General features: G+C 33.5%; 1 protein-coding gene across 4 annotated transcripts in view; it reads right to left on the bottom strand.

The window, feature by feature from the left end:
* Positions 1–255: 255 nt before the first annotated feature.
* Positions 256–17,003, bottom strand: part of LOC149776138 (cullin-2-like) — a 110,505-nt gene continuing 93,757 nt past the window's right edge. For all 4 annotated transcript variants that reach the window (XM_089942412.1, XM_089942411.1, XM_089942413.1 and 1 more), the window contains 3 exons: positions 14,201–14,302; positions 9,595–9,711; positions 256–4,813 (listed from right to left, as the gene is read on the bottom strand). In XM_089942412.1, the coding sequence (XP_089798538.1) occupies positions 4,685–4,813; positions 9,595–9,711; positions 14,201–14,302 (348 nt within the window). In that variant the 3' untranslated portion in view covers positions 256–4,684. The remainder of the gene's footprint in view (positions 4,814–9,594; positions 9,712–14,200; positions 14,303–17,003) is intronic.

Below are 17,003 nucleotides of genomic sequence, written 5' to 3'. Positions count from 1 at the left end.
AAAGTTACTTATTTGTAATTATACTAAATCGATACATGTTCAGGCAAACTGATAGGACCAATCAGAATAGGTTGTAGGGGAGAAAAATATGACACATACAAAACCATGGCTTTCTATCCTTACATTTCTATACATCAATATGGCTAAAACTTAAAATTATCAAGACTGAAATGGAAGTATTCTTTATAAATACAAGTCACGGTTTCTATCATTTGAATTATATGGTTTAAAAAAAACATTTTAAAAGAAATACTCTTCACTTTAAAATTCTTTTACTTCATCATAAAAATAATGCAATATCTTTAATTAAAATACACATAACTTGATGAGCAATACAAAATGTATATCCCATACTAAATTTAGTATGAACTATGGCTTGCAATCTGGACTCATGACTGAAAGGGTGTGGATTCAAATCCTATAACTGCTTTAGCCCAGGTCATCTTCCATTATTTGTCCCTGGGAACTCTAAGTGCCTCAGCACTAATAACTTACATGTTTGTGTACTGTAGAAAGCCAAAGCAAACCAAAGTTAGTTTCAGTACATGAAGGCCTAAAATCAATATTGAGCCAAAAAAGAATTCACAATGAACTGTCAAATTTCGACGTCGTAGGCTATAACCCTGTCAAATCATAACAAAATAAGTAAAAATCAAAACTGACTACATCTTTCTGATATAAAAACACATACCAAAATCAGTCTTAATCCACTATCATTCAAAATGTATTAAGTAGAAATACAATATGTGACATGTTGACATATGGAAGTGACATGTTGACATATGGAGGTGACATGTTGACATATGGAGGTGACATGTTGACATATGGAAGAATTAGATGGACAGACATGGGTAAAATTATACTCCAGCTTCAAGAGATTGTGGTGAATGCATGCCATTTGTACCTGCTTACAAGCCGAGTCCAACTGCATAGACTTAGATCTGCCATTAAACAATGCACTGATAGATCTGATCTATGCAGTTCATTAAGACTAATCAGAAGAAAAAACACCATAGACCTTGATCTGCCAGTGCATTATGTGACAAAGATCAAATTTTATGTTGTTTGCAGTTAGATCCGACTTACAAGTGGGTACACACAGTAACTAATACTGTGTAAAATATTTCTGACATTTTTTTATAATGATTAATTGGCAGTGCAAGAAATATAATTCATGGATAGAATTAAATTCATGAAAAGTTCCCTTACCCTTCTCAACATGTTGTTGACAAAAAATAACATATCCAAAACTACTGTGACTTTCAAAATGGCTGCCATCTCAGTTGAAGCTTTTATAGTGTGGAAAATTTCAAAGGGCATCAATTAAATTAAGAACTCTTCAAACATGGAAGCTGATGTTCAATGACTGGCTACAGAAAACAGACATTTAAATTTTCTTCAAGAAACAATCAAAAGATCATTTTCAACGGAACTATATATGCAGCAGTCTAATTTGTCTTTTTAACCCAAACTAATAAATGTGGGAATGATTTGCTCTTTACATATTTGTATGAAAAAATATTAACTGCCATCAATGCAGATATAATTTCTGTACAAGTTATGTCCAAGATATCAGTTATACTTGCTTGGAAATTAGATCCAACTCAAGCTACACAGAGCCAAATTTTCTGGTGCATTATGTGACGGCAAAACAGTGTCAATGTTGTTTGCATGTAGACCTATTTGTGAGCAAGTTTATAGCCATGACATTCAGTGCCAAACGCTAATTTGTATCTTTTAAGTGTAACTATCCCCATTTTTTAGCTGGATATATCCATCCTGTCCATCCGTCTGTCCATCTGTTCATATCTCTTATCTCTTAAACTGCAGTATTGATATTCATAAACGTGGTACAGGTTGTTGATATTCACAAACTTGGTACTAGGTTGTTGATTTGATAGCCATGTATAATAGGGGTACAGTTTCTGGGCCTCACTGCTGGGGTCGCTAATGAAGGGGTCAAAGGTCATAAACACAAAACCTGCAGTTGCAGTTACATTTCTGAATATTTCTTGATCTTGAACCATTCAGCCACAGTACATGGGCACATAAAGCATAACATATTTGGCCAAGCCCCTGGGTCATGGTTGGGTTGGGGGTGCAAGTGGGGAAATATGTAATTAGAAGCATCGTGATTTTATAAAGTTTGTATTGGAAGTAGCAACAGTTTGTTCTGAATTTTTGAATTTGTATTGTTATTATTTTTAGAATATAAATGAAGGCCATTTGAACTAGATAAGTCAGATAAGTAACAGTGGTACCATGCATACTCGCTTATAGGTCAAGTCCAACTACAAACAATAAGGATCATGATCTGCTGTAGCATAATGTGCCCATAGATCAGGGTCTGTGTTGTTTGTTCTACTGATCACTCCTAACTAACTGCACAGACCCAGATCTGATAGCATACTATGCAACAAAAGATCTGGGTGTGTATTTTGAAGTTGGACTTGTGTTATAAGTGACTATATACAGTATCTCAGCTGTGCATCAGATTTAACCAACCAACCAACCAAGCAACAAAAACCAACCAACCAACCAACCAAACAACACAAACCAACCAACCAACCAACCAAACAACACAAACCAACCATCACAACCATTATATAACAGTGACACTCAAAGGAAAGCCATTAGACAATGCTGTAAAGTGGTCGAGTCCTGGGCTTCATTCATCCTGTAGCTGAGTTGACACTCGAGCTGGTACACATAATTTCTTTGGATGGGATAACACACTAATAGTTAAACTGGAAATGACGCATGCAAGTAGGTAATAGTGTTTTTTCAATCTCACCTGACAAACCCCACTGGTTTGAGCTATGCAGGTCAAAGGTTAAACCGAACAGGTAGCAGAGTTATACCTTTGATTAAGACACAACTTATTTGAGTAGCAATTCAACAATGAATCAAACTAAGCACATGGTCTGGATGGTGAAAATTCTTGATTTTTCAAAAATGCAACAATTTGCAATGGGTACAAAACTTGAAAGTGATGCAGAATGGGAATTTCAGTACATAAAGACATCATTTCAAAATGAGACTTCCAGTTCCTGAATGTATTTTAAAAGTTTTAAACAAGAGGACCAAAAATGGCACATGATAAACCCCCACCCTTATCACTTGGTTAGCTGTCTGAATGCATATTCTGCAATATGCATTGAATACACATAAACAGAGTATACATTAAGTACATATGAAAAGAGTATACACTGAGTACACAATCAAAGACATGCGCAGACATGACTCTAACAGAACTGAGGTCAATCTTTACCCATCTGGGATCTGACCATCAAGGTACTGACTCGTAAATTGATGGGGGTCTTTCTTAATTAAAAACGGTTTTATTACATGTACCAAGTTTTATTGAAATCAGTTAGAAAGAAATAAAGTTCTGGTTTAAAATAAAATTCAAAGATCAAACCTAGTTTAGTAACAGCAACCTTGACCTTGAAGGTACCCTCCCCCAACCAATCAATACTGGGGTTTCATGGGCTGAGGTAAACAAGCTTCATGCTAATGTATTATGGATTGCTTACTGGAGTTTTATGGGCCAAGGTAAACAAAGTTTCATGTGAATGTATTATTGATTGCTTACTGGGGTTTCATGGGCCGAGGAAAACAAAGCTTAATTCAAATGTATTATGGATTGCTTACTGGGGTTTCATGGGCCAAGGTAAACAAAGCTTAATGCAAATGTACTATGGATTGCTTACTGGGGTTTCATGGGTCAAGGTAAACAAAGCTTAATGCAAATGTATTATCGATTGCTTACATTACTGTCTGTAGGCCTAATCTATTTTTGTCACAGTGATCTTGAGGACTACAGAGATCCCAAATCAAAGAGTCCTTCCTCTGGGTTTGGGTAATAAATATTCTAATTTGCTGATATCTGCTGTCTAGAACTTAAGTTATCACCCAAATATAACATGAATTTTAAAAAATCTATTTTTAGCAACAATGACTGGAATCTTGGAGCTGCTGACCCCATAATCAATATGGTTCTTTCTTGGGCTAAGGAAAACACAAGTACCACATTGAATTAAATATATTTACTATGACTTAAATTATCATCCAGACACCACCCACACCACCCCCACATCACGTTCAAGAGATAATGATAAACTACAATACCCAGCAATTTCATTGGTGGAGTACTGAACATTAATCAACATAATAATGTTACATGTCATATGGGGCCAGCTTTTTTGTGATTAAAAAAATGGCATAATTAGAGTGGTAGCTTCCAAGCTGGAGGCCATGAGGACTATTACACATTTCATCCTCTAACATCACACATGAGCTAAAACAGAAACTATAGGCTTCAATGGACAATCATAAACGATTTTCCAAGCAAAGTGTAAAGACCGACCAAGGTCTTGAAGAAATTAATGTCATGTAAGTATTAGCAAGTTGTGCTGACCTATTTTCATGTGACTCTTTCGTAACTGAAATTATCACTATTAGGTAAATTTGGGGTTAGCAAAGTTAGTGGAATTCCTCATTTTGTGTTCCATCAGTTATATTCTTCAGATCATTAAATACTCTGCTAGACATACTTCTTTTATCGCTGGTAGCATTATCTTCCATTCAAGATTTGAATACTTTCCACGAGTTTCCACTTAGAATCACACACGTTCATTCTATTGGAGATACATCAGTTGTACTGGTAGTAAGAAAAAAATCATTATGCTACATAGCTATACTCGTCGGAGTTTTGAGTCCTTTCAAGGTATTGTTTGTCTATTAAAGCTTCTATGCACTTCTTGATCATACTGACATTAGGAAAAAATCTGGACTTGGCTTGACTTATCACCTGAAATAAAACAACACAACAAAAATTAAATATTTACCACATTAGAGTAATTCAAGGATGATTAAGATGTACAAACCTGAGAAAAAAATTGGTAATTTATCCACATCCAAAAGGAGGTATTTTGTATGCCAGTTTGTGGTAATTTATTCACATACAAAAGGAGGTATTTTGTATGCCAGGTTGTGGTAATTTATCCACATCCAAAAGGAGGTATTTTGTATGCCAGTTTGTGGTAATTTATCCACATCCAAAAGGAGGTATTTTGTATGCCAGTTTGTGGTAATTTATCCACATCCAAAAGGAGGTATTTTGTATGCCAGGTTGTGGTAATTTATCCACATCCAAAAGGAGGTATTTTGTATGCCAGTTTGTGGTAATTTATCCACATCCAAAAGGAGGTATTTTGTATGCCAGTTTGTGGTAATTTATTCACATACAAAAGGAGGTATTTTGTATGCCAGTTTGTGGTAATTTATCCACATCCAAAAGGAGGTATTTTGTATGCCAGGTTGTGGTAATTTATCCACATCCAAAAGGAGGTATTTTGTATGCCAGTTTGTGGTAATTTATCCACATTCAAAGGAGGTATTTTGTATGCCAGTTTGTGGTAATTTATCCACATCCAAAAGGAGGTATTTTGTATGCCAGTTTGTGGTAATTTATTCACATACAAAAGGAGGTATTTTGTATGCCAGTTTGTGGTAATTTATCCACATCCAAAAGGAGGTATTTTGTATGCCAGTTTGTGGTAATTTATCCACATCCAAAAGGAGGTATTTTGTATGCAGTTTGTGGTAATTTATCCACATCCAAAAGGAGGTATTTTGTATGCCAGTTTGTGGTAATTTATCCACATCCAAAAGGAGGTATTTTGTATGCCAGTTTGTGGTAATTTATCCACATCCAAAAGGAGGTATTTTGTATGCCAGTTTGTGGTAATTTATCCACATCCAAAAGGAGGTATTTTGTATGCCAGTTTGTGGCTGTACAAATTTGTAATTTAGCAAAATATAATAACTGATGCATTTTGGTGCTTCATGGCACAGCAACACAAGTTGGTTATTTAGCACCATGACAACTGGAGTAAAGTGCCTTGTCCAAGGACACACCATGGCAACTGGAGTAAAGTGCCTTGCCCAAGGACACACCATGGTAGCAGACACAGGTGGGTATGATGGTAAGATCTGAACCTGTGCCCTTTCAATCAAATTACCACACTATGGTATTAAATTAAGCAGCAGAAAAGAGCAAAAATCAACAAGTTTTGTAAAATTCAACAAATAATTTATTTCCCTAGAATACAAAGTATAAATTTAAAAAGAACTTACAGTATTGTGAATATTAAATCCCAAATTGCCCTAAAAGTGGTGTTTCAAATAAATTCCAAGACTGAACATGTTAATGTGCCTGCAGTTTCAAATGTTATAATGTGCCAATGGCCTGGCATGTGGTTATGTTTTAACATTCTTTTGATGTATAATAATATAATTCAAAATGTCCTTGTCTGAATTGACTATAATTTCAAATTAATGTTTTATTTCAAGAATATTACTAAGCAGTTATAATTCCAGTGAATAATAATTTGAATAAATAAATCCAACCCAATTAAAAACTGAACATAACAATAAAACTAATTCTGCTTCAGATGTTAAGGCAAGAAAGAATAATCCTATGTAAACAAGATTACATACCCCTCTACTTAACCTAGGTCACAATTACCATTTTCCGGAAATATTCTGTCAACTTAATGGGAAATTTCCATACCAGAATATTTAATCTCTCCTCAAAGGTAAATATTAGCTATGTATTATGTTGTTTACAAAATAAATGTCACTGGTCAGATACACCATTACCCTGATTTTGGACAAAGGTTTTAATCATGAGCTAACCACTGCACCTCCATGTTGCTTGTGAAGCAAAGTTGTATGACATATATATCATTACCATTTCCAAAAGAAGAGTTTTTGAAAACTTTCATCAGCTTGTTGTGTACAGGTAAAATTAAGCATTAAATATGAGAAAATTATTTTATTTACAAAAAGGAATTAAAATGAATTAGACAGTTCCCAATCTCTACTATCTTGAGATGCAATCCTTATTTTGAGAGCTGTCCTACATTTCAAAATAAAAGAATAATTATTTTCAATACAGAACAAGATGGACACCTTTCTTCAGGGTAAGAACAAGCAAATGCCATGGTACATTATATTCCTGTAATGTCAGCTGGCATATGAAGTGACAGCCTGCTACAATCACTCCCAAAGCTTTGTTGGTTTTATATTAGTCTTGTACCTCAAAAATCACAGGACAGGTAATTATTATTCTAATTCTAAGTCATTTTACATTATGTCACCTTTAAACTGTGTTATAATAACTGTTACAATGACTCACCTGTAAAGTGAGTTTAAACACTGTTTCCAAAACTTCATATCATGTTTACTTTTATCTATTTTACTATTAAAAAGTTCTTTCCAAAACAAAAGGCATATTAAATAGGCACAGTCTCCTGTTCATAATTAAACTTATTCAAGATCATGACAAACTTATTTAAAAGGTTTCATCAAAATTGGGTGAGAAATCTAATCTCCAAATCATTAAAGGTAACCATCTCAGCCAATAACCATTCAAGATCATCTAATTAATATGCACATATCTCACCTGTAATAAAACTCACTAGCTATTATAAAGAATGAAAGCCAATTTGCAAAACTGTACCAAAGCTTCATCAGAAACAGAACTGCTAAAGCGTTTACAGCCAATCCAATGCAGAATACCTCATTAATATGCATGGATCTTACTCATAATTGTACCATATATACTTGCTTCTAACTTCAAACTGCAGACCCTGAGCTGCTATTGCATAATGCACTGGCAGATCTTAGTCTGTACAGTTTCTTAGGAGTAATCAGTACAGCAAACAACATAGACCCTGATCTGCAGGAGCATAATGCTATGGCAGATCAGGATCTCTCTTGTTTTTAATTTGACTCGACTTATAAATGAGCACATATTGTAATTATCCAAAATCTTTATGATTTATATCAACTAGGTTTCTTCAAAATCGGATCCAAAACTCATTGAAGACCTTGATTGTATAAAGATCCCATTTTATGTTAAATCAAAACTGAATTTGAGCCCTTCAGATACATGAACACCACACATGAATCATGTTCATAACCAAACTCATCAACTATTCCTGATGAAAATCTAAACATTAATATGCGTGGATCATGTTCATAACCAAACTCATCAACTATTCCTGATGAAAATCAAATCATTAATATGCATGGATCATGTTCATAACCAAACTCATCAACTATTCCTGATGAAAATATAATCATTAATATGCACGGATCATATTCATAACCAAACTCATCAACTATTCCTGATGAAAATCTAATCATTAATATGCGTGGATCATGTTCATAACCAAACTCATCAACTATTCCTGATGAAAATTAATTAATATGCATGGATCATGTTCATAACCAAACTCATCAACTATTCCTGATGAAAATCAAATCATTAATATGCATGGATCATGTTCATAACCAAACTCATCAACTATTCCTGATGAAAATGTAATTAATATGCATGGATCATGTTCATAACCAAACTCATCAACTATTCCTGATGAAAATCTAAACATTAATATGCATGGATCATGTTCATAACCAAACTCATCAACTATTCCTGATGAAAATCTAAACATTAATATGCATGGATCATGTTCATAACCAAACTCATCAACTATTCCTGATGAAAATGTAATTAATATGCATGGATCATGTTCATAACCAAACTCATCAACTATTCCTGATGAAAATCAAATCATTAATATGCATGGATCATATTCATAACCAAACTCATCAACTATTCCTGATGAAAATCAAATCATTAATATGCACGGATCATGTTCATAACCAAACTCATCAACTATTCCTGATGAAAATCTAATCATTAATATGCATGGATCATGTTCATAACCAAACCCATCAACTATTCCTGATGAAAATGTAATTAATATGCATGGATCATGTTCATAACCAAACTCATCAACTATTCCTCATGAAAATCTAATCATTAATATGCATGGATCATATTCATAACCAAACCCATCAACTATTCCTGATGAAAATGTAATTAATATGCATGGATCATGTTCATAACCAAACCCATCAACTATTCCTGATGAAAATGTAATTAATATGCATGGATCATGTTCATAACCAAACTCATCAACTATTCCTCATGAAAATCTAATCATTAATATGCATGGATCATATTCATAAGCAAACTCATCAACTATTCCTGATGAAAATCAAATCATTAATATGCATGGATCATGTTCATAACCAAACTCATCAACTATTCCTGATGAAAATGTAATTAATATGCATGGATCATGTTCATAACCAAACTCATCAACTATTCCTCATGAAAATCTAATCATTAATATGCATGGATCATATTCATAAGCAAACTCATCAACTATTCCTGATGAAAATCAAATCATTAATATGCATGGATCATGTTCATAACCAAACTCACCAACTATTCCTGATGAAAATCTAATCATTAATATGCATGGATCATATTCATAACCAAACTCGTCAACTATTCCTCATGAAAGTCTAATCATTAATATGAACTTCATAGTGGTTAAAAGTAACTGTTGATAGGTGCTCAAAAGACAAAGGACAATGTACAACAAATAAAGTCATACTGTATACTCAACTAGCCTCACAGCCAAATGAACTGATAAACTATGGGACTATTACCTCTTGTATAAGAAGATTATGTTTAAGAATTTTCCTGGCTTTCATTGTTCGGACAATGGCTGCTTGGAGGTACATCTTTCTGTCCTCATCCACTGCACTCCGTGTATGTTCCATCTCCTGGATAAAAGATCATGAAAGTACCAATAAATACATCTTGTGCAACCAAATTATGAACAAAAGAATAAAATTAATGATGACTAGTAAATGTATTATGATGCTGTCTTCTCTCAATGTGCAGCATACATATTACTAAATTAGTCTACTAAGGCTATACATTTGGAATTGGAACTCTTCGAACAAACCAGAGGCCAAAGTGGGACTAACAGCACTCATCACTCATAAATAAACAGCTGATTTCCTAAGCAGGCTTACATAGTATTGTAAGAACACAACGTATGTAAACTATCTCCCAAACGTTATATCATGTTGATTTGATTTATTTTACTAAAGTCTGATAAATTTATTTCCAAAGAGAAAGGTCCAATTAGTATGCACAGTCTCAAGTCTCATGTAAAAGCTGTATACCTTTTTACCCAATTTAACAGAAACTCAATGAGAAATATAAAAGCTAGATCAAGAGGAGCAACAATGTAATGCAAGATCACTTAATTAATATGCACAGATCTCACTTGCAACTGAATCTGAACAAACAAAATGATGACATACGCTTATTTACCAACTTGGGGGAAATTTGAAATGAAATATGGTCTTCAGATTAGTAACAAACTCAGCCAATCAAATATAAGATTACCTTTCTCAGCCAATCAAATACAAGATTACCTTTCTCAGCCAATCAAATACAAGATTACCTTTTAAACATGCATTGAGCAGGCATATAATTAAACTCATTGAACATCTGGATGATAGAAGATTACTTAACAGATTTGATGAAATATAATTGAGAGAGTGCTGAAAATCTAATGTAAGATCACATAAGTAATGTATGCAAATCTTGCTCATAATTATAAGCAATTTAATCTTGACTACATCATCCAATTCATAAAGTTTGATCACTATCATATTACAATATACAGTCTCTTGAGTAGTAAAAAAATCTCAGTCAATCTGCTGCATGGACCTTGCTCATTATCCTCTGACCGTGATGACATCAGACCATATGTAAAGTCGGGTCAAAGTAAATTAAGAAACATGATCTTCAGAGTGGTAACAAGTTCCAATGCAAGGTCGCCTACCTCATCAGTAGACAGTGCCTGTAATAAAATTAACTGGATACCCTGATAATGAAAGCCTATTTACAAAACATGAAAAATTCTACTCAAACTATAGTCACTAAAGTGTTGACATGCTTAACAAATCAGATGTGAAATCATCTCAATAATATTCAATCTCACTTATAAATGAATACATCCAATATCTTGATGTAATAAACCTATTTAAATTATTTATTAAGTTTAATCAAAATCAGATCAGAAATAGTCTCCAGATTGGTAAAAAGTTAATTGAATCTGCTGCAAGGTCACCTTAATAATATGTACAAATCTCATTCATTACTTAACTCCTATCAGATTTTGATGATATAACCCAACATTCCAAGTTTGATCACAATCGGATTACTATGTACACCACTCCATCATTTTAGCATGCCCAATTAACTCACAAACCAATGCATAACATGGAAACAGGTGTAAATCACATTTCTGATAAAAAATACCACCAAAATAGGCTCCTATTTTCCTAAACATTAATAAAATCGGAATTAAAACTGGTAAACAAAACCTTGATATATCAGTTAGTTATCATCGAAAATGGTGGTTAGTGCCAGGCCATTTTAATCCATATCCATGTGGATCCCATTTGTTTCTCATAAAAATACCATCAAAATAGGCTCCTTTTCCAAAACATGAATAAAATCAAAGGTAAAACTTGTAAACAAAAGCCTGATATTTTGCTTGTTTATCATCGACAATGATGGTCATTGCCTGTGCATACTGAAATTCACAAGTTTTATTAAGTAACTTTTTTAAATAAAAATTTCCTTCAAAACAATTTTCAGTACACTGTAAATGAACTATAAGATGAAATATTGATGAATTAAACTATTGCTGATGCTGAAAACAACAAATGCCAATAAAACAAATCTTGTTAAGTAAAATGAATGTTTCATTGGACAGGTGTAGCCATCATAAATGTGGTATGTCCTCTTGTATTCAAATGTTAAAAATGTCAAATGACTGTAGTAACAGTGATGACTGTAGTAACAGTGATGACTAGTAACAGTGATGACTGTAGTAACAGTGATGACTGTCGTAACAGTGATGACTAGTAACAGTGATGACTGTAGTAACAGTGATGACTAGTAACAGTGATGACTGTAGTAACAGTGATGACTGTCGTAACAGTGATGACTAGTAACAGTGATGACTGTAGTAACAGTGATGACTAGTAACAGTAATGACTAGTAACAGTGATGACTGTCGTAACAGTGATGACTAGTAACAGTGATGACTGTCGTAACAGTGATGACTGTCGTAACAGTGATGACTGTAGTAACAGTGATGCATTTCAGTCAGAATCTCATTAAGTGCTGACTTTTAATCTCTAATATGGAAGTGCATTTGTTGCATGGCTACCATTAGTTGGAAGAAGACCTGCTTTGTATTTTCACTTTAATTACTTTTTTGTTTAAAATCAAGAAATCAGGGTTAAAAAACAAAACCTTTAAGGCATGCAAATCCTATTTACAAGCTTAGCAGTCATGGTCATCTGTCAAGAATGTTTTTATTTTTATTTTTACGGAACATAATAAATGTATCTAACATTAATCAGCAGTTTATCTGCAAATGTGATCAAGATGGAACCAAGCAAATTGTACTCTCAGTGCATGAAAAGCTTACTTTTACAGGTAGGGTAGAGTCTGTTATGAAGAACTAAGTCTGAATTGGCATTCATAGGTTTGCTCAAGAAAATACCCAAAACATCACGTTTACTTTTATCTATTTTACTATAAAAAAGTTCTTTCCAAAACAGGCATAGTCTCCTGTTCATAATTAAACTTATTCAAGATCATGACAAACTTATTTAAAAGGTTTCATCAAAATTGGGTGAGAAATCTAATCTCCAAATCATAAAAGGTAACCATCTCAGCCAAAAACCATGCAAGATCACCTAATTAATATGCACATGTCACCTGTAATAAAACTCACTAGATATGATGAAAGCTTATTGGGAAATAATGTTATGTATACCTATATTATGTGTATCATGATTATATGCCTAGTAAAGGTTATTTAGTTAATAGTATTTTAAATACTAACTTTCCTCAATGATCAAGCTTGCACATTAAGAAGAGTTATTTTTGTATATAGTTTGAATACTGATTTTGTTATGTGTTTCAAGGTTGAGCAGTAATATTAAATCCACATAAACATCATGTGATCTAATTTCAGGACACGAGTTCTGAAGGCCAAGCTGACCAAATTCATGATTACTCAGTGTAAAACAGCTGATGCTGTTTTTATGACTTCTGATTCTTTAAAATTAATGTGTGATGCTATCTATTGTGTTTTTGTAATCTATATAATAGAATTATCCTGAAGAATTATGGATTATTAGTCTTCAAATAAAATCCCATATTGACCAAGAGAGCTGAGTTTGAAAAATGCTATACAAATATAACAGACACAGTTTTCAAATATACAGCAAATAAGTAAATTAAAAAATTATGTTTAAAATACACTAAATTTAATAATCTATTTATACAAAATATAATGATTAATAGTTCTTGCAACTAAACATAGAGTATTTATTTTTCAAACAAAATACAATAAATTTGGTGTGCTTAACAAATTAATGAACATCAAATACATGCAAACTCCTCATTCATCCAGTCCTATTAAATAATCAATTACTAATTAATTAATTAACTTTGTAATAATTAACATAAACACAAAATCAAACGCTATTCTGGCAGGTTATTTATTCAATGAAAATTCTAAAAGTAATAACCCTTTGGATAAATTTGCCATACAGAAAATGAAAAGTCATACAGACAGAATAAATTAACAATCTGACTCTTTAATGAGTCCATCAGCTTGATATTTGAAACTGGCTGATGTAAGAACAGTCCGATAAATAAAACCCACAAAATTGATGATACTGATAAACGATGTATGGGTCTGATGTCACCTGTTTATTAAAAATGTGCAATTTTGATGCATGAAAATCTTTCTGGAACATACCTGCATACAGTTTAGTCACCTACCAGTATTTGGCAACAGCCATATCTAGTGCAAAATTCAAAATGGCCACAAGACAGGGGGGTTGTGCTATTCCACATGGATTTAAAAGTTGCCAAACACGGAATTTATCCAGAAATAGTATGTACATATTGTCAAATGCACCCTTCTGCCAAAGGTAGCTCAACAGCTGTGAGAAATACAAGTATATAAAATGTAAACTGATGTGTGCAGACAAGAATGTCTGCAGATTTTTGCAGATTTTAATAAATAGGCAATATCAGCTCCTAAATCGCCAGTCAATATCATTATAGGTGTGGGGCTGATTTATCAGCCTAATGTAAGAAAATCACACATCTAAAATCAGCTGGAAAGAGCCTGATTATCTACAAACATATATTCATACAAACCTGTTGTGTGTCTTTTTGTATAACTGCATTAATTTTGAACTTTAACCTTTTGTTGGTATAGTTCAAGTTGAGGGTTAACTCACTGTTATCTTGAAGTTCCCCCTGGAATAAAGACTGGTAACTTAGACACCTGTGCAAAAGTAATCACATCAATACTCATATAATTAAAAATATAACAAGGGTTTAAAAGAATATTTCTTGCTTGTAACTAAGGATTTCATGGAATGCAGCATATTCCCTTAAGTATAACTAAGGGTTTGATGGAATAGTGTCTTGCCTGGAAGTATAGCTAAGGGTTCAACAGAATGCAGTGTTACCCCTGTAACTAATGATTTGATGGAATACAGAGTCTCATCTGTGAACAGTGTGATAATGTTACATCTTTCTGCCTGAGCAGTTTAGGAACAAGCTCTGGGCATACAGTAATATTATATGAAGTCACAGCGATTGATGTAAAAAATAAAGCATGTGAATAACAAACTTTTTCAGTACTGAATCTTGTTGGCAATGCAAATGCAGCCATCATAAGAAAGACATAAAACATCTGTTTCTTTGTCTGTTTGTTTATTTATTTATTTACTTAAAAACCAAAAACCTGGCATTTTGTAATTAACAATTTCTATACAGCAAGAATAGCAAAAATGTTTTGACCCTAACAACACCAACAACAACAGAAGCACTATCCAAGTAGCATTAACAATATTAATGGCTTGGAGGGTACTTTAAACAGGCCTGGCCTTAAGCTGATTGAACCAATAAGGCACCAATCATGCCCTGTGCTCACAGGGTCCCCATGCATTAGTAATTTTTATAAATATATCCACAGAGAGAAAGTAATTTTAAAGTGATGGAAGAAACTTTTAAGTTGAATAAAACTTGTTTAAAAGTTTATTTCCAAATGCCATGCTCATAGGGGTCCCCCACACATAAACCCAGGATACCCCACCAAAATCATCCAAATCAGGCCCCATGTTTGCTAAGGCCATTGCTGACTTTAAACAAGAACAGAGAGATGAACATAAATTGCAATGTCATGAATCTGAAATGTAAAATATTTACCTCTTTTTACCACTTAGCAAGGACTTAATTAAAAATTCAAACAAAAGTCAAACATGCAATTATATTTTTTAGGTACTGAAATAACTTTATGCAGAAGCTGTCAAAAAACAATGTAAGTGAGACAGCTACTCAGTATAAACTAATAGTGAAACAGCTACTCAGCATATACAAATAGTGAGAGAGCTACTCAGCATATACGAACAGTGAGACAGCTACTCAGCATATACGAATAGTGAGACAGCTACTCAGCATATACAAATAGTGAGACAGCTGCTCAGCATATACAAATAGTGAGACAGCTACTCAGCATATACAAATAGTGAGACAGCTACTCAGCATATACAAATAGTGAGACAGCTACTCAGCATTTACGAATAGTGAGACAGCTACTCAGCATATACAAATATCTTCTTAGGATTAAATTTGAGTTATGTTCCTTTCCTAGTGTTATGTTCCTTTCTGTCTGGAGAAACAGAAACTATTCCAAGTAACACCATGCCATAAATCCCTCCAAGCCTATCTCCACAAATCATTGCCAGTGGCATCAACAGCAGCAGCAGCAGCAGCAAGGAAGAACTAAAAGGCAGTGACAACAGGAACAACACCAGTAACAGCACCTCAAACAATTAAACGATTTTAGAGGATGTTCATCCTGACTCAGAGTGAGAGAGAGAGAGAGTTTTCCTCTAAATTAATAGAATACCTAACATAGATAATAAACAATTAAGTGGTTTTTACCACAAAGTATTTGCAATGTACACTGGGAAGATATCTGATGTTTCAAGGAATAACTTCAGCAAATATTTCCTTTCATTTTAACAGGTTTACACTTTTATAAAAGAAGTAACAATATGGTATCTTCCTTTAAGAAAATGGGTAAATTAACTCAAGCACAGCACACTTAATGAAAACATCTGAACACTGGTAAAAGGTACACTGCCAGGGATGATCAAGTTTTTTTCTTCAACTACTTGTCCAGGACAAGTTGTTTCAGAAAAGTTCTTATCCCATCCACATTTTCAATTGTCTCAAAATTTAAATCTCTTGACTATATTCTATGAGACATATGCATCTTAATCCATGTACAAAATATAAAATATAATGAACAACATATGCATGTCCTCAAAGGGTACCTTGAATATAGTATTTCTTGCTCCTATATAGTAGCATTAGTACTCCCATCAGCAAAGATGAAAAGGAATTTATTGGAATTCAGACCTTCCCTGACTTCTTTCCTCAAAACACGACTAACTAACATCACAAGATGTCTGTTAAAAGCAGTACAAAATTCTTTGTCATGGTCTTGGACATTGAACCTGATATCATGGTTAGAAATCACGTATTTTGTCTCAAACAAAGTTGAGATCTGCCAACAATCAAAGATTAGCTGAATATACTGAAGCAAAAAAAATAAAAATAAGCTAAAAACCAAAGTTGTTCAAGTTGCACCATTCAATGTATTCATCAGATATATCAACAAACTGAATTTGATCAAAATCCATTGATACATGTTGTGTTATCAAGCTCACAAACTGAGTCTGATCAAAATCCATTGGTACATGTTGTGTTATCAAGCTCACAAACTGAGTTTGATCAAAATCCATTGGTACATGTTGTGTTATCAAGCTCACAAACTGAGTTTCATCAAAATCCATTGGTACATGTTGTGTTATCAAGCTCACAAACTGAGTCTGATCAAAATCCATTGGTACATGTTGTGTTATCAAGCTCACAAACTGAGTCT

Source organism: Sinohyriopsis cumingii, chromosome 18 (assembly GCF_028554795.1).
Source record: "Sinohyriopsis cumingii isolate HCF-2022 chromosome 18, ASM2855479v2, whole genome shotgun sequence".
Classification (NCBI taxonomy): domain Eukaryota; kingdom Metazoa; phylum Mollusca; class Bivalvia; order Unionida; family Unionidae; genus Sinohyriopsis; species Sinohyriopsis cumingii.
Note: the sequence above shows the minus strand (reverse complement) of the source record. Positions and strands in the feature narration are given on the sequence as shown.